General features: G+C 40.2%; 2 protein-coding genes across 3 annotated transcripts; both read right to left on the bottom strand.

The window, feature by feature from the left end:
- Positions 1 to 1,948: 1,948 nt before the first annotated feature.
- cwc15 (CWC15 spliceosome associated protein homolog) lies at positions 1,949 to 6,220 on the bottom strand. The gene is made up of 7 exons (XM_036525169.1): positions 6,162 to 6,220; positions 5,508 to 5,654; positions 5,042 to 5,154; positions 4,040 to 4,128; positions 3,368 to 3,478; positions 3,046 to 3,194; positions 1,949 to 2,436 (listed from the first exon to the last, which is right to left on the bottom strand). The coding sequence occupies exons 2-7, from the start codon at positions 5,636 to 5,638 to the stop codon at positions 2,307 to 2,309; spliced, it is 723 nt and encodes a 240-aa protein (XP_036381062.1). The 5' UTR covers positions 5,639 to 5,654; positions 6,162 to 6,220; the 3' UTR covers positions 1,949 to 2,306.
- A 3,602-nt stretch (positions 6,221 to 9,822) lies between these two features.
- Positions 9,823 to 19,046, bottom strand: LOC118774954 (sestrin-3-like). Of its 2 annotated transcripts, none has more exons than XM_036524588.1 (10): positions 18,764 to 19,046; positions 14,253 to 14,315; positions 13,864 to 14,058; positions 13,033 to 13,215; positions 12,615 to 12,845; positions 12,173 to 12,320; positions 11,445 to 11,566; positions 11,123 to 11,313; positions 10,664 to 10,808; positions 9,823 to 10,176 (listed from the first exon to the last, which is right to left on the bottom strand). In XM_036524588.1, exons 1-10 carry the CDS (start codon positions 18,839 to 18,841, stop codon positions 10,090 to 10,092), a joined length of 1,443 nt encoding a protein of 480 aa, XP_036380481.1. In that variant the 5' UTR covers positions 18,842 to 19,046; the 3' UTR covers positions 9,823 to 10,089. The 2 variants fall into 2 exon arrangements, with proteins under 2 accessions (XP_036380481.1, XP_036380482.1); XM_036524589.1 differs by having other exon boundaries at positions 11,445 to 11,563.
- Between the last annotated feature and the right edge of the window lie 4,383 nt (positions 19,047 to 23,429).

Here is a 23,429-nt window from a genome sequence, read left to right as displayed (position 1 = left end):
AATTATATTTATTCGCAATCCTTTCTACATGATGCTCTGCACACTGCACTGTGGCAGTTTAACTGTGTAGTGCATTATTTTAAACAAAAGCTAACAAATTAACTGACTCTATTTGAGGCATAATGAATTTAGATGCTCTGCCAAATGCGTCAGACAGCATCTGATTGCATAAAACAATATTCTGCACTAACTGAATTAATCTCTAGGTGGCAGTACAATCTTGAAACCAATTATCATTTTTAATAGGGAGAAAACTAATGCAATGGCTGATACATCATATATATTCCAAAATAAATAGTTATATTTATTCCAAAATTAAATAGTTTTAATAGTGGACATGAATAACGGAACCAGCCAAATGTAAAGGTAGCTCTCTTCACAAATGTAAATGAAACTTGTATGTCCCCTTGACAACCTATCATCACTCAGTGCAGAGGATAAAGGGGCACCTTACATCAGTCACAGAGACAGCATGACACAAGCTTGAAAACACTAATGGAGCATTACAGGTCCGTTCCACTAGAACTTGTCCTTGCACCATCCTGTCTGAAAGCACACACACCCTGCGGGTGACTGTCTTAGGTCAGAACAAATTGACTCATTGCCGACACTGAAACATATTAAAACAAAGACTGAAGATGACCACCTTGAGCCCAGTACTGATCACAACTCATACGAGACAAAAACTCACCAGGGGAAGAATCCACAAATTGACCTCAATGAATTTCTTGAAATAACCAATAGAACTGCTCTAATGTCTAGCCAAGTAAAAACTGAGCCTTGTGATCTGGACATTATTAACATGCAGTAAAATTCGAAGCTGATGAACTGCAACATGAGAAACCATGGCATTGATGTTTTCCATGAAGAAGACATTTGCCTTTACAGTTACATAATGAAACCAGTGTGATGGTAAGTGAATGTCACTCTGACATGCAGCAGTGTAGCATAGTGGTTAAGGAGCAGGACGTTTAACCAAAAGGTTGCTGATTTGATTCCCTGCTGGGCAAGGTACTTAACCCAGAAAGGATTGGGAAAGGATTTAGACACAGGTAAGAAGTCACACTTGTGCTCTGAGTGTTGACCTGCTGGTTCACTTTTTCCAAACAAGAAAATAGTACCATCACCAATTAACCACCACTCCACCTTCTAAACATAAGTAATAACTGATATTCAGGAAATTATGTAAAATTCAGGAAACATGCAAAATGTAGAGATAGATTAACAAAAGGTTCATTAAGTACAGCTGAATAAATCAACGTGGGACCACATTTTTATTTGAGAAAAATGATGGAGAAAGTGAACATATGCAGCTACACTTTAAATGTGCCATTCAAAGTTAGAATTTAATACTAGTTCGTGGTCTGGCATAGTTATGAATGTTTCATTCTGTATCTCATTGCCATGACATTACAAATGGCTTGTTCTCCAGGGAATTTGAAAGCAATAATGTAGGAGCCCAAGTTAGATTTTCACATTTCAGTGTTCTTGTACAGTCCAAACTGTAGGTCAGCTGATTTGTATGATGACAGAACTTGTATTGTTGATGTACTTCCAAAAGCAAAAGGATGATACAATTTCTATCTTAGTCTCAATTTCAAATATATATCTTCCTGACAATCATAAAAACAAATCTGAATTTGAACAGGCCCTTTCTCCATTGAAAAATGTCTACTGTAACTGGTGCACTAACCTAAAGTGAGGTTATGTCCAAGACCCCTTATTGAAGATGATGTACAAAGTTATGCGTCATTTCTAGTTTTAGACTAGTTCTGGTTGCAATTGCTTTGCCTGTACTTTGTTAATAAAGAGACAACATAAACCAGTGATTTTACAAAAGAAACTTTATTCCTAAGATTAACAAATATTTAGCACTTTCCAATAATAACAGAAATGCAAGTAAAATAAGAAAAAAATCTTTTTAGACCAAAGTCCAGTCACAGTCAGGGCAGTTTTTCAGAGGGGATAAAATTATTTGATACAAGAACATCAACTTCATTTTGAGCTTACCTGTGGCAAATTCAACAAAGTAAAAAAATAAGTATGTAGTTTCATGAGAAGGAAAATGACTGTCAAATTTTTAAATTGTTTCAGGGAACAAACATCATGACTTGGGGATTAAGCTACCCAATAAGCGTAAAACTATTTCTCAACCCAGATCTGGAGCTTACCATGCATCTGAATGGTAGATGGTAAGCATCAGCCTTCTTTTACCTCAGGTGTGACCATCAGTAAAAATCCCTGTTTCACACAGACATTGCCCACTGACTGACCACACAGAGGGTGACCGTCTCTGGGTGCAGTCTTTATTTGACATATTTCTCCATGAATTTCTTGTGAAACTCTGACCGCAGCGTGTCATTGACGAACCGCTTCTCCTTCTTTGAGTCGTCCACGCCCTTGGCGCAGTTCTTGAACACTACGTCATCGTCCCACCTGAGGAGAGGCCACCAGAATTTTTAATCTTTCTGTGTCAGATTGCTTTGCCCTGACTAATCTCATTTTCAGAGTAATACGCTCAGGGCATTATTGGATTCACAACAGTAATGAAGGTCATTCTATATAAAAGGCCCCCCAAGTTTTTTTTCCCCTCAGACTTCAGTTTTGAAGACTGAAGTATTTCTGGAAAGCATACTAAATAAACTTTAACATGATGGTTTAACCTCATTTTAATGCCTCAAAGCCTGGCTATAATTTTATGCACTGAGAAATATCTAAAATGTAACCCAAGGAACGCACTGGACAAAAACGTATGTGAGAGGCACCCCTGGTAATCCTCATCCAAGCCCAATGCAAACATTTGGTCAAACACATGTCTAACATTAATAATAAATGAGTAAGTGCAGTTACCTGCTTTTGAGGCTAAAGGTGGTCAAGGGTTTTTGGAGACATTGTGCATGCATGCATGCGTGTGTGTTTGTACATGATTGTGTACACGGTCCTGCCTAGCAAACAGGGTTGCCACTTGTTGACGCTAAAAATTCTATGAATTGTGTGTGAGTATGTACGTGATGAGTATGAGCATGAGCACGTCTTTTAGGTTACCTCCTCTTGACACTGAAGGCCGCCTGGCTCTGTGCCATCTGCTGCTGCTGCTGCTGCTGCTGCGGCCCTCCCGCCAGGTTGAGGAGAGGATTCCCGCTCAGGATGTTCTCCATGCGGATCCGCTCCTCCTCTGCCTTCTGCTCCCTCTCCTGCCGGCCAGAGTGAGGGCAACACCTGTATGAGGCTCTAACCTAAGCTGCTGCTATAACCTGCTGGCACTGCCTACTGTCACGTTAGATTCAGGTCAGAGAACCGCCATGAGCTAAGAACAGCAGGGCGCTCTTATTCGCAGTGGAGCAGGTGTGGGAATGCTGCTGCTCACCTTGCGCTCCTGTTCCTCAGCACGCTCCTTCTTGATTTTCTCAAGCTCCGCTAGGAGGGCGGCGGTGTCGTCATCACTGTCCTCGTCGGAGTCTTCATCCTCATCATCGTCCTGTCACATGAACAGGTCAGATGCCACAGACGGAATTACACACTCATGGCTCAAAAAAAACAAAAAAAAACACAAAGCACACAGAAAACGTGGGAGAGTAGACCATAACGGTATGACATTCTCAAGCTCTGGGAGGAAGTGCCTAAGATCAGTGTCACTAATTACATGAGACTAGGGACTTACGATCTTTTTCTCACTCAAACTAACTTTTCATTAGTCTGGATAACCTTCCACTGCTTTCCTGTGACACAACACATATATGTGATTTTTCTTCTAATATAGTAACTTATATTATAAGAACATAAGAATGTAATATGACGAGAACAAGCCATTCGGCCCAACTAAGCTCGCCATTACAATTAAAGAGAATCCAAATACACTTCCTCTACATGACCATCAAACCTGTCCTCCCAATTAGGTTTCTTGACTTAAGGACAGAGAGAAAGTGAACTGCATGCAAAGGACCTCACTCCTGAGGCCTCCCGTGGCAACTGTGAACAGGCATTTTTTCAAGAGATGTTCCAATTTAAACCACTAAAGCTGTGCAATGAAAGTACCTACATCAGTGAGGGGATCATCTGCATCCAGGTTAGCAGCTGGAATTTGATCCAGGCGGGGTCTCTTTGAGGAAGAGGAAGATGTGGTGTGTTCTAGGAGAGGAAGAAAGCAGGACATTTAATTGCAAGCAACAGAAAAGGCGAGTGACAACAGTCAAGAAGTGCATTCTTCGTCACAATGTTCTGCTCACTGTAAATGAGGCCAGCTCATATCCTTATGCTTCTTACAAAGTAAGACAACACAAACAACTCTAAATATGCCCTTTACCTTTCATGCTTTTATGATAGCATCACCAACAAACCAATTCTGAGTCAGAGGCCTGCTCAACCTACAGACAGTAAATCTATTAGGTCTGACCTCCTGCATGGCGTTTTGCATTTTAAGTGAGGCATCTGATTGTTGTCCTGTTACTTCGACATGCCCCTGTACTCTAGTTTTGCTTTTTTCCCCATGATCATGAGTGTTTTGTCATCCTACCACTGGCAAGCAATGGCCAGTGGCTGAACCATCAATGTTTAATTCATGCTTATGTACACCCAACAGTAGTGTGAGAGACCTTCCTGGCAATAAGAGACCTTCCTGAGTTTGTTAAGTACAGTAGACAGACTATGCCTAACCACCCCTGAAATGAAAAACTGCTACAGTACAGATCAGGAAATTGTTGAGAATTGGGCAAGAATGCCAGAGTTTCTGACTCCAAAACAAATCCTGATAAGTTACTCCATGCATTTAGGTCTCTATGTAGCCTTTGAAATGGCAGACAACAGTTCATTTCATGAAACTGGACAATATCTATAAAATACCTCAAATAACTTTCAGGGAACTGTTATAGGGTCTGCGACCCTCCACAAATAAGCTTGGCCTAGTGATAGATTCATCTATTCACCATCAAGTTTCCACTCATGGTCCACTCTCAAGAATGAGCATGTTATAATACAGAGGGGTGTGGGTCATGTGTAGGAGTGCTCTTCATTGCCCCAGAACAGAAGTAATGACATAGCTCACCCCTCGGCCCCCTCTCCCTGGTCTTCTCCCGAACAGCCACCCGCTCTCTCTCCTCCAGCTCCCTGCGGAAGTCCCGTGCACGCACCTCCTCGGGGGCATCCTGGGTGGGCTGTCTGAGGACCAGAAAGAATAGGAAGTTAAAAACTCACCTAACACAAGGACATTCAACAGGGACTAGCGGTGAAGTAAACGTCTCTTATTTCAATGCAATTCCAGGGGGGAAATGCATAAAAACGTGAATGAATACATTTATATGGGACACAGTGCGACGATTCGACTGTCTTCTGTTCTTTTAGCAGGCTGCGCCACTCGCTGGACTGAGTTAGCCAACGTTTCACTGTTTGAACATTAGCTGTGTACAACTAGCCAACGGTAGCCGAAGTGGCTAATCTTACGAGGAGTAACAATTCATGAGTAAACACCGACATCAACTCTGCGGTAGTAGCTATCTTGACTTTTCCGTCACCTGTATTTAATCTTAGTGTGGCCTGGTAGGTCTCGGCTGGAGTACTGCTTCGACAGGGCACTGAGGTCTCCTTCCCCCTTTCCCCTCCCGCCTCTAGCCGGCTCGAACGTCGGTCTTGCCGCTGTGGTCATATTTTCACTTTCTGGTCTAGGAATAAAATTAGAAAAGTAATCTATATTTCCGCACGCAGTGTGATTATACACGAATACCTGTTACAAACATCTTGCAAACATCAAGCATGCAAGCACGTTAACGTAAGCGAACACGTTGATCTTGTTTAGATTCCTTAGCTTGTGGGGCACCTGGTTTACTGGTTTAATTCTGGCAACAACATTGCTAATAACATTATTAGCTAATGGGCTTGATAAAAAAGAAGTTGTTTTCTGGGAAGATATCTCGCTGAGATAATTAGCTAACATTAGACAGCCAGTCTTGAGATATTTAGCTAGCTAGTTGGCTAGGTAGCTAACGTTAGCCAACGTCGATGTTGGTTTGTTCGCCCATTGTCTACATAATATAACGTTAGCTAGGCACTGAGCGCACAGACTAAATCTGAAACCAAACAGAACATAAATTACGTTATAGGTACAAGTTACGTAAAATATCATAGATATATCTAAGAGTTGTCGATCTGTTTTCACAAATTGATTATACCTTCCTTTCGAGCGACTGGTGAGACCTCCCTACGGTCTCCCTACAATCATTGCGACGATACACAAACTGTAAGGAAAGCTACTCGGGACAAACAGTCTTTTTGGTCATGGTACTGTTTTTAAACGCGATTTGATGTATTGCTGCCGAAGGTCCGCGTTTGTTGATTGAGAAATTTGCCTGAGTATTAAGTACAGATAAATACATATCGTCACAAAATAAAAAGGCAAATCTACGTTATGACTCGAGGACAGTGAGCTGTGAAAACAGGGAAGTTGAGAATTTTCCTTTATGTGATAATTCACCTGAAATATTTTGAATGCTGTTGCACAATTAAAAAAAAACATGCCACGTTAAATAATGATCACTCTTCAGCAGCTGATGGGGTGGTTGAATTTTACTTCATCACAATGTGCACTTAACATCAATAGCTGCTGTATACTATCAGACTTCTGTATTTATTCAATATTTTTGACAGAAACAAAGGCTATAACATGGATTAAAAATGAATGAACTGTCAAGAATAGCAAAAATTAATTATTCATGGAAATTTTTTATATACATCAAAAATTTGGGATCATTTGGGATCACTTTAAATGTAACATTGCATGGCAATGGATCAACTGTCTTGGGTATGAGAATAGTATCTTCAGACTTCTTTAGATATCTTGCTGAATCTGATTAATTAAAATGCTCCCTTTTTAAACTTTCTCCCTCAAAAGAGCTTCTGTGAACACCAATGGGAACATTGTGCACCACTGATTTTTCTAATGGATTTTAAAATGGTTGAAGTGGTGCTTTGAAGGTCTATTAGTGCATATGGGTCAAACAGTAGAGTCTAATTTAAATGATTTATTGCCAAATGCAGTCCCTTTGGGCAAGTTTTAATACTCTTACGTATTGACTGTGATCTGGAGTGGTTGTACCATTTTGCCTGCAATGTACCAAAATTATATAATGAGTGTAAATACACATCTCTTTTGTTTGAGTAGAACTGATGGAACAATGCAGAAATCACAGCTGGCAAGAATGAATGTCATTTCCTTGACATTACAGTGTTACTCTAATTTCAGAGCACTTTTACCAGAATTAAGAAAACCAAGCAATCAGAAGTTGTTTCAACGGCTTTTATTTGAAAGAACTGGAAGGCTGTGAAGTTTGAGCATGCCTGCCCACCGCATCTTATGAGGACAGCACGTATGGGATACATTAAAAAACAAAATAAAAACATTTATTCCAAATTTAAAAGCCATCAAAACCCACCTACCTAACATAGGTTTACACACATAATGTTAGCTAACACAGAAATGGAGTGCAGCCTGTTTGAGTGCTCCATTATTTCACATCCATAGGATTCTGCTCTTGTGTCAGCCTAACACAAGCCAGCTCAAGTTTCTATTCTGTTGGGTACATTGCTACAACAGTCACATGGGTTTTAATCATTCTTGTATTTTTTAAAATTTTTTTAAAAGATTTTTATACATATGTTAATGGTTCTTTTTACACTACTGAGAGCAGCTTATGGTTAATTCTACTAGATCAAGGTTAACCAAGAATAGGCACTAAAGCGTATGTGAGCTGCCAAAGAGGCTGCCTTGAAAAAAGGCATTTTCACAAAAAGGCAAAAATGAAATTGTAGAAGGCCGCTTGTGACCAGTTACTTCATAAATGATTTTCCCTACAACTGCCACTATGTAGAAAATCACAATAGTGAGAATTCAAGTTTTCATGTCTTTTTCCAGGAAAATGTGCTAACACATACTGTATGTGCCACAAACATTTTTTTTCCACAACTGTCTTTGGAGCTGATCGCCAATCAAATTTCTTCCTTTTCTACTTGTACAAAAATCAGACACACCTCTTCCTTGGGCCAATACTGAGATGATTTCAGAAGAGTAAATAAAGTGCGATTATGCAAACTTGGTTTTAATGTTTTAAATTTGTGAACTACAATGACCAGTTCCTGGGTCACAGACAGACAGGAGGGCTTGGAACACCCCAAAGGAGGTGAAAGAGGGAAGAAGGTGATAAGTGTGGATCTCCCACCTAATAAGGTTTATGGCTTAGTGCTTTGTTTTATGAATGGTAAGTATGGAGTAATCTACTGTCTACAGCCTATCATGAGTCATAATTCAGTGAGTACGTAGCTTATTCAACTTCTGAAATGTGTCTTCCTGCTGATATGAGACATGTTTGTCATCTTTGAGTCAATGGAAATAAAATATATTCATCATTCCTCTGAAATAATCTGCACAGTAACCCTATATGAATATGAAACTCTATAAGATGAAACCATGGCTGTGTAGACTCAAAGCTTTAGTCCAGTAAATTACAAGTGTGCAGTCAAGCACTCAATACTGACATTGTTTTGTTTTGCATGTTTCACAATTAGCTGTTATAACATTGACATTACTCTCCATATAACGACTTTCATGTTGAATGTTTGAAACTAAAAATGAAAATGACAGAAACCAGTAGTAATTTACTCAAATGTTTTCTTGTTTAGTTTTCAGTAGAAATATACATTCATTAATTCATCTGACATACAACATATGTCAAAACCAACTTATAGGAACACACATATCTCCTCTCTCACATCAAGTTGAAATCCCATCTCAAATGGGAACTTCAAAAATGTGCATAATGTAGAAAATATAAAAATCAAAACACATGAATTTTACGTTTTTACATTTTCTCCTCCCAAGTCTTTTTATAAAATTGTAAGACAGGAAGGAGATAGATATTGCACATTAAAACTGTGTACCATGTACAGCAAGGATAGGAGCGCCCTGTACCTTCAAAAGAAAAACGAAACTGTGGAGTTTGTTTCATCTTACTCTGCTTAGTCTTACTTACTTTATTCTTAGTCCTATTCAGTCCTGCTATGTTTATTTTTACTCTGCTTTGTCTTACTTTGATCTTGCTATCACATTGCACATAGCAGTGTCACCATTGTAGCAGAATCCATTGGTAATTAGGCCTTAAGCTCCCAACAGTAGCCTAAACATGCCCCTAAAGAGGGTTAAGTCAACAACTATTTTTCTTTGGTCAATGAAAAGGCAATTGCCACAATTTTGGCCAATGAGACCAAAAAGCTATAAAAGCCACTGGTGGAGAGTAAAAGCAAAATCTTCAGTGTTTTCTCACTGTGAGGATTTATTTTTCTTTGTGGCATTATATTTTTCTTAAAATTATATTAAATAATGTTTATGCTTTTGTGAAAAAAATATCAGAATCTTTCATTTTAGTAGAAGCATTACTAAAGTACTACTACTAAAGTATTTTTAGTAGAAGATTAACTTATGTTGTATATACTATATAGCACTAGACCTTTCTTTCCTGCTTCATGTAAGATGTACCTCATATCATCAGTAACCTTAATGAACTACAGGGCTGTGCATTTGTGAATTACAATGACCATGGTTTTCTGAGATCCTGCATAAGACCGTTTGAGCTTGTGAGGAAAACTGCACTTCAAAAAACTTTTTGGCATTCACAATAAAGATTTCAAATTTCCAGGCCAATATAAACATATTATACCACAAAATGCACTGCTCTTTCACATGAACCAGTTCCGACAAAAGGCACAAAAAGAGATCAAATGTAAATTAGGACAATTGAAAAAAGACATTCTGTAGTTGCCCCAAAACTTTTTCCACTGTGTTCTTTTACAAATAAGAAGGGGAGCCAGTAGTACAGGTTTTCTACTCACAGATTCTCTACGGAAGGGAGAAAAGGTTAAAAGTACTGTGCTGTGCTCTCCTTTGGGGTACACTAGGGAACTACATGCCATTGAAAAGATTTGGATAGCAGGTTTATCACAGCCTCACCACAACTCCTCCCCTCTGCACCCGGCCCATTTCACCCTGGCAGACACTAGGGTAACACTGAGCAGTGATGCAGTGTGGGTCCCGAGCCTAAACCTGTCCTCTCAGGTCATGTATTGAGTGATGGCTCGCAGTGCGTACAGGAGCTCTGCCTGTATCCGTGCCTCCATCAAAAGCAGGTTCACATGGACCTAAAGAGGAAACAGAGTTACTGAAAGACACTGAAAAGGAGTTATTGAGGGAGAGGGTAGATACAGAGTGAAGGAGAGATACAAGGTCACTAAGAGAGAGGGGGAAATAGTAGGTTACTGAGAGAGAGGACATACAAGGTTACTACACAAAAATGTCCTTTTTGCAGATTAATTCAGGGGTTAACTTTTAAAACAGGACCTTATTAACATGAAATAAGAACAAATGAACAAACAGGTAAATAAAACCCCCAAGAGACATATAATCCATTTTAACCATATAAAATGAAAGTTTGAAGATTATGCATTGTTGAAAATATTCTACAGTTTGAAGAATTCAGATGTACCATGTACAGAAGTAAAGAATAAAGAAGATAAACAGTGTACCAGTGACTTCAACCTGCAGCCAGAGAATCAGTTACAAATACACATACCTGAATATGGGCATATACAGAAGTCAATCAAACCAGAGTCCTGCACCTGTGCTCACCTTCTCAGAGTGGCGGAATTGGCGCCAGTAGCTGTGGTACATGCGGCATGTGGTCCTTTCTGGGTAGCAGGTCACCGTCTTGATGTAGACCTTCAGACTGCGCTCCAGCAGCTGGTTAACCTCCCCATAGTTATAGTCATCGTACCTGGCATGGTGGGAGTGACAGTGCAATACATTCATGCATCAAAGAGTCTGACCGGCGTCTTCCCCAAGTGAAGGGTAACTGATGCCTCTATTTGAAGAGAATCATGGGAAAAACCCCAGAAAGCCCTCTCATGGAGGAGCAAAGATCTCTGGGGGCCAACTATGAGCCAACTTCACAGCAGCACCGAAGGTGATTGGGTGAAGAAGCACGACGCCATAGTTAGGCATTGATCCAGGACATAGGAGCTGCCATAAAAGCAGCAGGATGCGGTTAGTGAGGGAATGCATGGTGCCACATGCGGGCGATGTTCTCACCTGATGCCGTACATGCAGTGTACGTAGTTGAAGATGGCACGGCGCAGCGTGGTGGTGTCCACACCCTCGTGGCTGGCTATGTTGTAGTACGTCAGGTTGTATACCGTGCGGAACTTCTCATCTAGCAGGAGCCCAATGTCGGAGTACAGCCGGTTCACCAGAGAAAAGCCATGGTCCTCCCAGGAGTAATCCTGCCAGGGATGAAGTAAGTGACACACACAAAGAGACAGAAGGACTGGTCAGGTCAGCAGTGTGGAGCGGCGGTCATGGCAGCAGAAAGGGGTAGCGGCTACACTCCTTGTTCAGTGGGAGACTGGCTCACCTGAGCGCGGAATGTGGGCATGTCATCCTCCCCGTGCCTGGCAAAATCTTGATACCCAAAGGTGGAATCTTCCACAAACCGAGAGACATTTGATGTTGGCTCCACCTTGTCCTCAAAAGCTGCTGAGAGCCAAGGAGCAGATTAATGCCCTCTACACAGAACAGCACTTAAAAATGTAACCATAATGATAAAAAATTCATGTCACTTGAGTTCAAATGAACTGAGGTAGTCATACTACAACAATAGCTGTAAAAATAACCTTGAAAGATAACAACAGATATCACTGGGATCATTTCTGGAGCAATTTTCCAGTTCTGTCAACTATGGTAATATTACAGCTGTGCAAAAAACGGATGCAATTCCATTTTTATGCTCAGTCATGGAGGCAAGAGGTTTCACTTCAAAACAAAGACAAAATCCTTAAAAATGTGTTCTCTAAGTCAGGAACACCATGCTGTACGGCAAACCAACCCTCTTTTACAGAATGCCTGAAAAAAGAGGAAGGTATGGATGGCAACAGAGTATTCTCCATATTGTAGCTGGTAGTAGAATGTGGCACTCTGCTCACCTTTTCACTGTAGCAATAGTGTGAATAAAGGGAACCAATTGGCAGTTGTGTTGAACAATAAAATATTCTGTGGCGTGATTGTAATAAAAAAACTCATCTTTCACAAGTGTTTTGTGATTTTAGACTCAAGCATTCATCTGTGCAGCAGAGCTTGCAGTACCTCCTGAGCCCACCAGGAGGCTCTCTTTCCTCTCCCTTTCAAATCGAGTGGCCATCTCCTCCTGTGAGGCCTCTTCTTCCTCAGGCTCTTCCTGCAGCCTCTTCATCCTGTCCATTAACGCCTCCAGTTCGCTCACTGAATCTAGCGTCTGAAACACACCACCAACAAAAGCTGTTGTAAATACACTGCACCATAAAACACAGGTCTCTGACATGGTGGACACTAAGACTTCTCACTCATTCCAGTTTAATTTCTCTGCATGTGAATGACCCCTGTTATGTGTTGCAGGTGTGATCTGAGGGCAGAGGATGAAAAGGTTGGTTGGTGTAAAGGTGCTACCAGTAAATGAGGCCCCACTGACTGCACTGAGGATGAGTGGATTCACTGAGTTCCAGCACGCCATTCTGGCACCCTCAACCCCTCTCCCCTCTCTGTGTCTCACCTGGGGGCTGCTGCTGAAGATCCCCTCTGGCTCTACGCTGCCATCCTCTGCCAAGTCACACAGACAGGTGTTGACAGGCTGGAAGCTGGTGTCGTGGCTTTGGGCATCCCCCTTCGGGTGGATGCCGCTGCCGAACACAAAGCTCGCCAGGCCATGGAAGTGGGCCAGCAGCACCACGGCATGCACCAGCTCTGCCAGGGACCAGCCATTCTCCCCAGTCTTCACGAGTTTCTGAGAGCACAGGAGACAAGGACAGAGTGTCATACACAACATGTCAGTGTGTGTGAGGGTGTCTGTCAGAATGCACGCATGAATGTGAGTGTATGTGTGGTGCATGTATATGCCTCTATGTGTGTCTGTGTGTGTGAGTATGTGTGGCCTGTGTGTGTGTAAGCGTGAACGTGTGTGCATGTGCTACCTGAATGTGTTGCTTAGTGATGAGCCAGGGTCTATGAGCCAAGATCTTGTTAATCTCATTGAGGTTCCTCAGTCTCTCGGGGGCGTGTTGCAGACCCTTGAGCCACTCCACTGGACCCCCAATCTGGTAAAACTCTTGCACATGCATCGCCACCAGGAACGAGCACTGGTGTCGTGCCGCTGCCTAGTGGGAAAGAGGGAGGTTTCAGGACCCTACCAGCGCATTGTAAACCAAACAACCTTAACAATTTTCAGTTGCTTCCAGACACTTATATACTGCTTATACATTTTGCATTCTTATATTTTACTGCCATCCTACATCACACCACAGCCTCCCTCTCATCATTGTATATCTGCACATGCTGTGTCACTCCTTGTAAAATGCTAACATTAATGGCAAATTGCACTTATATTTAGTTACAGAACTTTATCATCACCACTCTACACCATACCCTCCTACTCCATGTCTTAAACACAGATGCACTCTTTGCCAAGCAATTCTAAATAGAAACCAACCCATCAATTCTTGTGCCTTTCACTGACATTTTCTCCTTTACCTGACCCACAATTCTAAAAACAGGGGCTCCTTCATGACAATATTTCTTTATATATGCTCATAGCTTGCATGGATTTGGAGAGAAGAATAGCATATTCTAATGTACAGAACCTCACTTGACAGTCAATGTGCAAACCCTGACCAAACCTGAACCTAACCATGACCAAGCCATATGGAGTGCACAGTAAGGACACATTTCAAGGTTGACATCCACTGCAGAAATGAAAATGTTTTAGATTTAAAACTAAGATGAAAACTGTAATGAAGGGAACTCACAATGATGGCAATGTAGTGGCGGAAGTGCAGGGGTAGGGGCCCATCCATCCACAGCAAGTAGAACTGGCTCTGCAGAAAGGTCTGCAGGTAGTGGGGGTGCAGGCTCATCACCTGGGTCAGGTGGTCCAACCCCCTGCATGGGGAATAGGCCTCCACCAGCAGCAGCTCCGTGTTGGCATCCACTGCCTCCAAGATCTAGAGTGCAGGGAGGAAATAATGGCCATGTAGTTCATTTGAGAGAGAATAGATGAATAAATCCCCCTTGGCAAACTGTAAAAATCTCACAAACATGCAGATACATAAGACGTCTCTGAGACGATCTGAGCTTTTAGAACCAAGCTACCTGAGGGAGTAACCAAGCAAGTGAGCGACTGGCCCCGCAAACTGACCTCATCTTCTGGAATGAAGGAGCTGGGACCGCTGGGTGAGCGTCGGCCAATCAATGCCTTTTTCTGTTTCAGACAAGGGAAAAACACGTTTTTTAAATAACATTTCTAGTGCTCTCTTCTATTCTGATTCCTATTTCTCTTCCCTCTCTCGTGGGCAACAGTCACAGGCAGAACCAAAAGGTGACAAAAGTTCCTAAAAACTGTTAAAGAGAGTTGATAAAACTACAAGATGTAAGACCTTATCAGACTTATCAGACCCCTTCCCCCCTCCCCCTGCTATCTAATCGCCAGCTCCAATTTCATCCATGCCTGATTGTTTTCACTTCCAGTAGACTCATATCCTCAGGCTTCATGGCCCTTGACATGATCATTCAACTCTTGTTTACACAAAGGGAACAAATATCTTCATGAACGGGGACATTTCAGAAATGACAAGCAGGGCATCAGCTAGTACTTGAGGGGATATACATGTGCTGAGCTTCTTGAAGTGGGGTGGTGTCGGGCTGCCAACCACATTTCAAGAGTAGAAAAAATGAGAGGAAATAGGTGAGATAGTTTCCCATTTTTAGCAATGTCTCATGTTGAGATGCTATATCATCCCACACCTGTGGGAGTGAAACCACTGCGGCATTGAGTTGGTAGCTAGGAAAGGCCTTTGGCTTTGTGTTAGCAACTCTGCAGGCAGAGTTACATAAACCTGTTATTGTGCACTTATTTATGGAGCAACCTCTGTGCTTAAATGTACCCCTCCTGTTAATTCATTAAATGTTCACTGCTTCATTTGCATGTTCCCTCTGTTGCCTATTAACTTTTCTGTCAGTTTTGTCAATCAGAAGTGCAGGAAACAATTGTTCAGCAGCCCCTCCCCCAGATGCAGATGATTGATCATTTTTATCATGTGGAGAATCATTAATGTAACGGCTCAGGTAAGGACTCAGTTGCAGACCAAGAGAGCTTCAGGTTCCAGGAGGGTTTACTGATAACGTCGGGAACAGGAGCAGGCAGGGTCAGGAACCGGGCAGGCAGGAGATCAGGCAACGGGACAAGACGGCAGGCAGAAAACGAAGACGAAGAGCAGGCAGAGTCAAACACGGTAATAACGAAAAACGAAACACCACAGCTAAGGGGGCGGAGCCCTGACAATTAATTACTCATTTGACCTATGTAGCAGAACACAGATATGGAACAGTGATTCAATCAACTTAGATTGCTTAATAATGATGATAAGAAACTGCCTCCATTGTCCAGCTGAGGCTAGGGAAGGATTCTCACATGCTGACCCAACAGACCAGTGTGTGGGGAGGGAGCTGACCCAGGTCAATGTGGGGCTGCAGTCAGGGAGGAAGGAACTGACTGTAATTACTACATATGTGTGTAATCCCACTTCCCCCTACAAACAACGCCAGGACTGTAGCACATGATTGCAATGGCAGGCCCTCAGTAGACAATTCCTCCTGGATTTATATACTCACTCTCAGTTAAGCAGAAAAAATGACTGCCTTGTGCTCCCTTTCATGGGTTGTTATGTCAGATTGTGGATGTGTTTAACAAAATCAAAGTCAAATAAAGACATAAATTTGACTATGTCTCAGGTGACCTGGATTGGTTGGTCTCTTCCACACTGCAAAAATTGATTCAGTTATTTGATGGCATCATTCAGCCATTTAACAGTCTTTAGCAAAGCACACCCCATGTTCCACCCCACATGCCATGATTGGCTAATTCCCCATATCAACAAAAATTTCCCCAAAGTACTTGAGCTAGTTTAACGCCAGATTACCCACTACTCTAATTCTACCCTCACATCAATAACACCGCCCCAACCCCACATGAAGAGACATGGGAAGCAGTGGAAGTGAAATGGTGCAATGCAATGCACATTCAACTAATGCAATTAACAGTATCTCCAGGCCACAAGCTTATCTTTACTTTGAACCTTAAGGAATTATTTACCACTGCTGTAATCTCAGATTGAATTATTATGAAATCAGAGTGATTATGAGATAAATATTTAAGTCAGATCTTCTGAAGCCGAATCAATTTTCTTTTTAAGTAAAAAAATTCTCTATAAGTGCAATGCCAGCACACAGAACATCAAATTACAGTACAGTCAAAAACAGGTGTTCTTCACTCAAGGGTGGTACAAGTCATGAAAAAGTAGGGGAAATCACTGGGTTGCGGTATTCTTTAAAGAAGGAAGTATGTGAGGACACTGCTGCCAGATAGGCCTTCTTTCCTACTTTAAAAGCCCCTTTTTCATACTAAGAAAATGAAATTTACAGATGTGAGTTTTTGTCATTTTCATACACATACAGTAATAACTCCACATTCATACAGTGCAAGAATGTTTGAAACATGAAATGATCTACATTGCTACATTGCTGGGTACACTTGAAGTTATTTGTGTCACTTGTGAAACTGTACTTTAGAGAACTTGAAACTCTGCTGTTGTTGCTTTTTAGATTAAATAAGTTGACCAACAAAAGCAGTTTGAATGTGAACTTCACTCAGTTTGTACCAAAGTTTAAAAGTGCAACACATTTGCTATAGCAATACATCATAAAATTCTGTCTCTGTGTGTCTAAGCTAAAATAAAATGGCTGTCACAAGAAAAGCACAGGAGTGAAAAGAAGAATATTTTGGAGAATAATTATCCCATTCCAACAAGAACTCAAAAGGGATGTGTCACAAAATGTGCTGATGCACACTCTGTTTTAACTGCCATTTTGAAAGGATAGCTACTGCAGCACACAACTATCATGAGATTGTCTGCATACCGTTACTAACTATCTATAGTGCAAAGAAAGAATCCCATGACGGTCTATTCTTCACACCTTTGGGTTATAAGAAATAAGCTCCGTGTAGATCATTGCATTTTTACAAGATGGCCTGTCTGCGTGTTTTAGGCCACAGCACTCTGATGGCAGCGTTACCTCGTCGTGGGTATCTGACCAACTGTCTCTCACATTTCACACAAGCTCACTAGACATCCCCTCCAATAACTCATCTTAGCCAGAATAACTGGGGATTAAAGGAACTGGCGAGAAGCTCCAGTGTGCAGACATTTTTACACTATGAGGTAATCAGTTGTTCCTAATGTGAAATGCCCATGAGAATCACTGTCTAAGCTCATACTGCTGGGGAACAAGGGTCCTCAAAACATTTCTGTTTTTCCTTTCACACCGTTTGCACAGTGATGTCGTTTTGTAATCTATATTCATAATATTTTTCCACTTAGTTTATTCGTAATTCTGGTCCAGTTATATCGATTATATCTACCTTGATTTAAGCACCATGATATCTCCTTATATGTCTACTTTGGTCACAAACTAAATGAAGCTCAGTTAGCCAGCTATAAAGCAGACATAATAAAACTCTTTGCTAACGGGTACAAAACTGGCCTCCACACAATGATTCGCATAATAATGAGCAAGTAAGGTTCACTGCGTAGACCTCTGCTCCCCTGGCTGTGAAACAGAGCATTTACACACAGTCACTTCTTCAGTACCTCTGGTCTGAAGTCAGGACTTCAGCTGACTTCAGCTCTGTCATGCACCCAGGTCAAGTAATGGACACCAAAAATAGCCACGCAAAGGAGGGCTGTAGATTCCTCTACCCAAGTGAGATTTTCACAGCTAAGATCTACATCATCAACCCTCAGCCCTTCGAGTTTCAGGCGTATTCGTCTCTGGAATCGAGCAGGTGTTCCTCTCACCATAGTGGGACGTAGCATGCTATCTTATTCCATCGTCGGTACTATCATGACGAAACGCAGGTCCCATTTAGCGCATGTGTCCGTCTGTTTTGGTGCAGTTTTGATGTTTGCTTCATGTGGCATCGTTTTATTATTATTATTATTTTTCATTTCAGATTTTTATACATTTATTTATTTTCGCAAAAAAATATGTTCAAACATGAAATCGTCTAGCGACATTATCGGGCGCAGTAGCAACAAAGTACTGAGACATGTTGAATAAATTACGAGTTTTAAGTTACCGTTGACAGTACTCTGCACATCGAACTTGCCTAAGTCTGACGCAGACTCAAAAGAAGCCACATCAACATTACACAAAACACATCGTAACCACAGTGTCTGCACAGAATATGCGAATTTAGACCCAAACAGTTCTCCATGAGATCGTCCTGCATCCAAGAAGCTGTACTTCTTTTTGACTTAGTGACCCTAACAAAAACGTTATCGTTTTCACTAAAGCACAAATAATTGAATGCGTTAGTGGAACCGACTGAGCAGGACAAAATGGCTACACTGTATCATACTGATCGGTAATGCAACAAATCCACTAGAGAAGAAACAGTGGAAGTATATGGATAGTTTTAATTGATTTGGAACTTATAATGTAAAGTTTTCTGTCTGAACTCGCGTCTCTATCCACGACATTTTTCCATTGCAAGCATCGGTAAGGTAGTCTTTAACAGAACATGCGACACAAATTTCACAACAAAAATGTCATAAGCAGTGCAATATAAATTATTTGAGTAAAACAACTTACCTTTTCCACGACCACTTTCTGACAGTTGTTACAGATACGATATGAGCTGGACAAAGAGGAGTCCGTACTGACGTTCATTCTGATTGGGCTTAGACGTAAATTTAGTATTTTGAACTGGAGATTGCCGAAAGGAGCATTATCCGGGGTGACGGCAAATTTGAGAATTTTCGACTGTCAGTTGTGGTAGTGGCTGTTTGGTGGTGGGGTGATCTTGTAACAGCTGAGAACGAAGCTTAACAGTTACAGGCAAGGATCCTACCCCTTCGCTCTCGCTCCCCACACAGCAGCATTTTTCCGGGGAGCGAATTGTCAACTTCTGCCGGACCAAAGTTACAGCATATTCATCAGCCAATTGCGTTGCGCTGGGGGCGGTGCTTATAGTTCTCTCGACTTCAGTTTTTTTTTTTTTTTTGAATTATGTTGTTTGGGATTATACCAATTTAGTTGTGTGGACTGTTAATAAAAATCGACGACAGTCGTGTGGGAGGGTTGGAGTCTGAGGGTTGATGTTTGTTGATGTGTGTCAGAGGGAAAGTGTGTGCATGTGTATAATATGTGTCTTGGGAAGGTCTCTGTTTAAAATTGTATGGCAGAATGACCTGATGTGTTTTTCCTGCAAGAAATAATATTGTTTTAGATTTATAAAAAATATATAGGTGACAGGTAAATAAAGGAGTTTTCTTCTGTTTCATATAACAGTTTGACAGATCAGTGATGTCAAACAATTTGCACCAACATGGTAAAAGTGGTGGCATTAGAGTTGTCATTGGAGTTGTCATTATGTGGGCCAGATTATTTGTGTTTCTGCTTTGCTTTTGGTATTTGCATGTAATGCTTAGAGGTTTATGTCTTTTACAAGCAGCTTCAAAGAGTTTTGTGTTCATGCATCTCCCATGGGCTACTGAACAAGTGAGTACTGAAATGGTACTGTGTGACAGTTTGGATACAAAGCTGATTATGAAACTGTTAACAGCCAGTAAAATAAGTTAAGCTTTATGTTGTTATTTGAAAAAACATGACTTGTTAGAAAAAGGGCAAAATCCAAGATTAAAAATAAACAGTTCAGAAATGCCTTTAACAAAATTTCCAGAACCTTCACTTATGAAACCAAACCAAAAGAAAAATGTCAGCTCTCATTGCAGCAGTCAGACCAAACCGCATAGTTCACAGACAAAACTCAAGAACTTCTCTCTGTGTTGAGAATGTTTCACCCAGCAACACCATGATGTCAGCAGAAAAAAAGAGTGTGGGACCAATCACAGGGTTTCCTGTGTGGAAGTGAAGTCATCGCCTGGTTTTTCAGCAATGGCCATATCAAACTTCAATGGATTTCTCTGGACTTATATGTTTCTGCAATCATTTTTTTACCTGAAGTGCAATACCTTTCCCAGGCTCTTGCTTCTTTTTACATATGCAAGAGAGACAAAGTCTCACAACTGTTAAAATCATTTTCTGCATCCCAGTCACATGGAAAGTACCAATAATGCTGCTGTTGGTTTCTCTTTGTCTGTGTTTAAGTCTTTAAAGGATCATTTTTAAAGACATTTTCTCAGTCTCCAGGGAGTTGAAATTTCTCTGAAAAAACAAACATCACAAACCAAACATTATCTGTTATAATAGGAAACCACAGATTTACAGGCAGTCCGGCTTTCATGACAGTCATGATGACGTTTCTAAAAATGTAACCGTTATTTCATGTTTTTGCACAAAGTTGCAAATTATGACACTTAATTTGGGTTAGGTTGAACTTTCAGTTTTTTTGGCTATTTCTGAAGGATATTGATTCAATTCTTTCCCATATTAAAGTAAAATGTTACGCTCAGTAAAGTTCTGTGTACATAAGCAGAGCTGGGCCAATTCCATTTCAATTCAGTCAATTCAGGGAATGAAATGAAAATTTCCCATCATTATCTATGAAGATTTTTCAGTTAATGATTAAGTTCATTCCCTGACCTGATCCTGACCATAGTCTTACTGCACATCAGGCTGACAAATTTATAGTACTGTGGAGAGAAAATGAAAGTGATAAAAAGGCAGTGAAAGTAGCAAAGTAGCTAAAAAAAGATCTGAAAAAGCAACAAAAATGTTTTCCCTCAATCAGGGGTTCTTTATTTTAGTTTCTTGTTTTTGTATTTTTTTATTATCATATAGCAGGAGGGTAGTGTTGTGAAAAAGGAACGGGATCTATAACCCAAAGGTTACTGGGTTTATTCTCAGGGGAGTTATTGCTTTTGTGTTCTTTGACAAAGTATTTAATCTGAGTTGAATATTTTATACTCCAGCACATAGAGAGTTTGCAAAAAATGTAAGGCATGTCAACTGCATTCATTTGGTGAACCCATGAAGAGGGTTCATTTCAGCCAGCTTCCTATCTTCTTTTTTATTGTATTGTTTGTTGGTTTTATTGTACAGAGTATAACCAGTCCATGTAAATCTATTTTCATCTTGCTTAATCTCTCCTCTGATTGCTTTGTTTGTATTGGTAGCTACAAATCTCTGTGCATTGCTGTAGATCCAATAAACACAAGTTCTCGCCAAAGCTTAGTAAGCTCCTTATTTTCTGCTTTTGTCCAACATTTGTTTTTGCATTTGCAATCTTGTCTTATTACGTTTATTTTTTTTCTTTTTCCATGGATCTTATTATACAAAACACACAAGTTTATTGTTTAGAACAGCTGCTGGAACACCTTTATCAAATCGTCATTTTTCACTGGTTGATAGTAGCCCTTTGTGTTAGTTCAACCTGAGAAACTTTTCACTGAATGTGATATGGTGAAAATATTATTACTCATAATCACCTGACACAGTACAATATCTGAACTGTTAAGCTGATGTACAACTTCTACAATTAGCTGGATTGTAATAGCTATTTATCAGGGATAAATCAGGGTTAAAACTGTACTGTGTATTTTATCATCCTATCAGATATAATTCAACTTGTACACTATGGTGGTTTTTTCCATCATAAAGTTTTCTGATATCACACTTTTTTAGAAACTGTCATTTTGATCTTATGGTTTGCTCCCACAATCCATTTCTAACAGTAACATAAAACATCCAACAATGTTTGAACTGCCTGCCTAATACCCTTCACAAATTGTCAAATATTTCATTTTTTACTTTTTTTTTTTTTTTTTTTTTACAAATTTACAATTTTACCCAAAACTCCCAGCTATTGCTTTAGAAAATCTCATAATGCAGTCGTTCACATAAAAATGTGTTATTGAACAGAAGAAGTATCCATACTTAATAAAAATGTAGATATTTTTGAAGGCAAGAGCAATAACAGACAGTAATTATTCAATGTGTGAGTTATTTGACAAAAGTATGTTGGACAACATCCTAGACCCACATTCAAACAGTTGCTCAATTTAATATTACACACCAAGAAGCTGTTTTTATGGAATCATTTTAAGAACAAGGTATAGACAGTCACTCTGCATGAGAACTGTACATAAAGTCTTTCAGAATTTTCTTTAAAAAAAAACCGTAGGGCACCATGTGATCTTAAAGTGTATTTGCAAAATATGTTTTTTCCCCTTTCCTCAAGACCACGGTATTCTAGAAAACCACAGAATTCAATGTTTATGTGACCTCATGTATTGCATTATCCATTATGCAGATATAACTGGTTGTGTCCAGAGATTTAAGATTGATTGCGGATCCGGTAATCTGTTGTGGTGTATCTATCATTACAAAGCTTGTGTGTGGAAGGTTGGGATGCCTTATTGTAAGGAGTATCAGGCAGAAGGGGGAATTCAGGGATGTCATCACTTTCCTGCTCCTTAGGTTTTTACCTAACATCTCAATGGGCAAATTAAGTACATTAAAAACTCCCAATGGTTTCTCAGTTTCTACAATAGAGACATCTGCATGTGATAGTTCTCCTTTCCAGAGACTGAGAAGTGATATGAAACTTGAATACTGGATTAGTGCAAGAAGCCAGTATTTTTATCAAGTATGTCTCAATATGTGGCCTCACAGCATGTTTCAGTGTCTATCATAGACAGATTAATCCATTTGTATTATATTTTTTATTAGGAATGACTTATTTTGTAAGATTTCAGCTGTAACAAACAGCAGTTGGAATGCAATGCATTCTGAGGTGTGTATGACATTTTGATTACCATAGAGTTATTCAACAAAGGATTTCAAATTAGGTCATTTAATGACCTAATTATAAATCAGACCTCTTCAGTATGGATTCCTCCTATAGTAAAGCAGCAAATAAAAAAATGTAGTGGAATTATACTTTAATAAAGAAGAACAATAAAGAAGCATGTGTAGCCAGCAATGTGTGTATTTGTTCAACAGCAAATAAATCCAGCTAAACACTGATGACCCTCAATGGATTTTTTGTGATGGTAGATTAGGGGGAGGATCAATGTTTTAACATTATCAGGACCATGATGGACTGTGGTCACATGGAACCTTGGAACTCCAGTTCAAATGCTTACAATTCCTTTTGGTCTCAATGGTCTTTTCCATTCATTTCAGCAGTCAGCATTTCAAGTCAGCATTTCTTAATATTACATTGTAAACATAGCTGAAATGTCAGTGTATTTTTGTTACCTTACCCCAAAAACTGATTTTGGGGAAAAAAAAAAAAAAATTGATTGAAAAAAATTCACCCTAGGAGCACCTATACAAGATCCTGTTTGCATTA

Source organism: Megalops cyprinoides, chromosome 3 (assembly GCF_013368585.1).
Source record: "Megalops cyprinoides isolate fMegCyp1 chromosome 3, fMegCyp1.pri, whole genome shotgun sequence".
Classification (NCBI taxonomy): Eukaryota; Metazoa; Chordata; class Actinopteri; order Elopiformes; family Megalopidae; genus Megalops; species Megalops cyprinoides.
The sequence above is the reverse complement of the archived record's forward strand: the minus strand, read 5'-3'. Positions and strand labels throughout refer to the sequence as shown.

Coding starts and splice junctions, on each gene's coding strand:
- LOC118774954 (XM_036524588.1), bottom strand. CDS start 18,841: ATGAACGTCAGTACGGACTCCTCTTTGTCCAGCTCATATCGTATCTGT. Junction 12,846..13,032: donor TCACTAAGCAACACATTCAG/GTAGCACATGCA, acceptor CTGTGCTCTCAG/AAACTCGTGAAGACTGGGGA. Junction 10,809..11,122: donor CACTGCATGTACGGCATCAG/GTGAGAACATCG, acceptor CCACCATGCCAG/GTACGATGACTATAACTATG.
- cwc15 (XM_036525169.1), bottom strand. CDS start 5,638: ATGACCACAGCGGCAAGACCGACGTTCGAGCCGGCTAGAGGCGGGAGG. Junction 3,195..3,367: donor CTGAGGAACAGGAGCGCAAG/GTGAGCAGCAGC, acceptor TCTGGCCGGCAG/GAGAGGGAGCAGAAGGCAGA. Junction 2,437..3,045: donor GCCTTCAGTGTCAAGAGGAG/GTAACCTAAAAG, acceptor GCCTCTCCTCAG/GTGGGACGATGACGTAGTGT.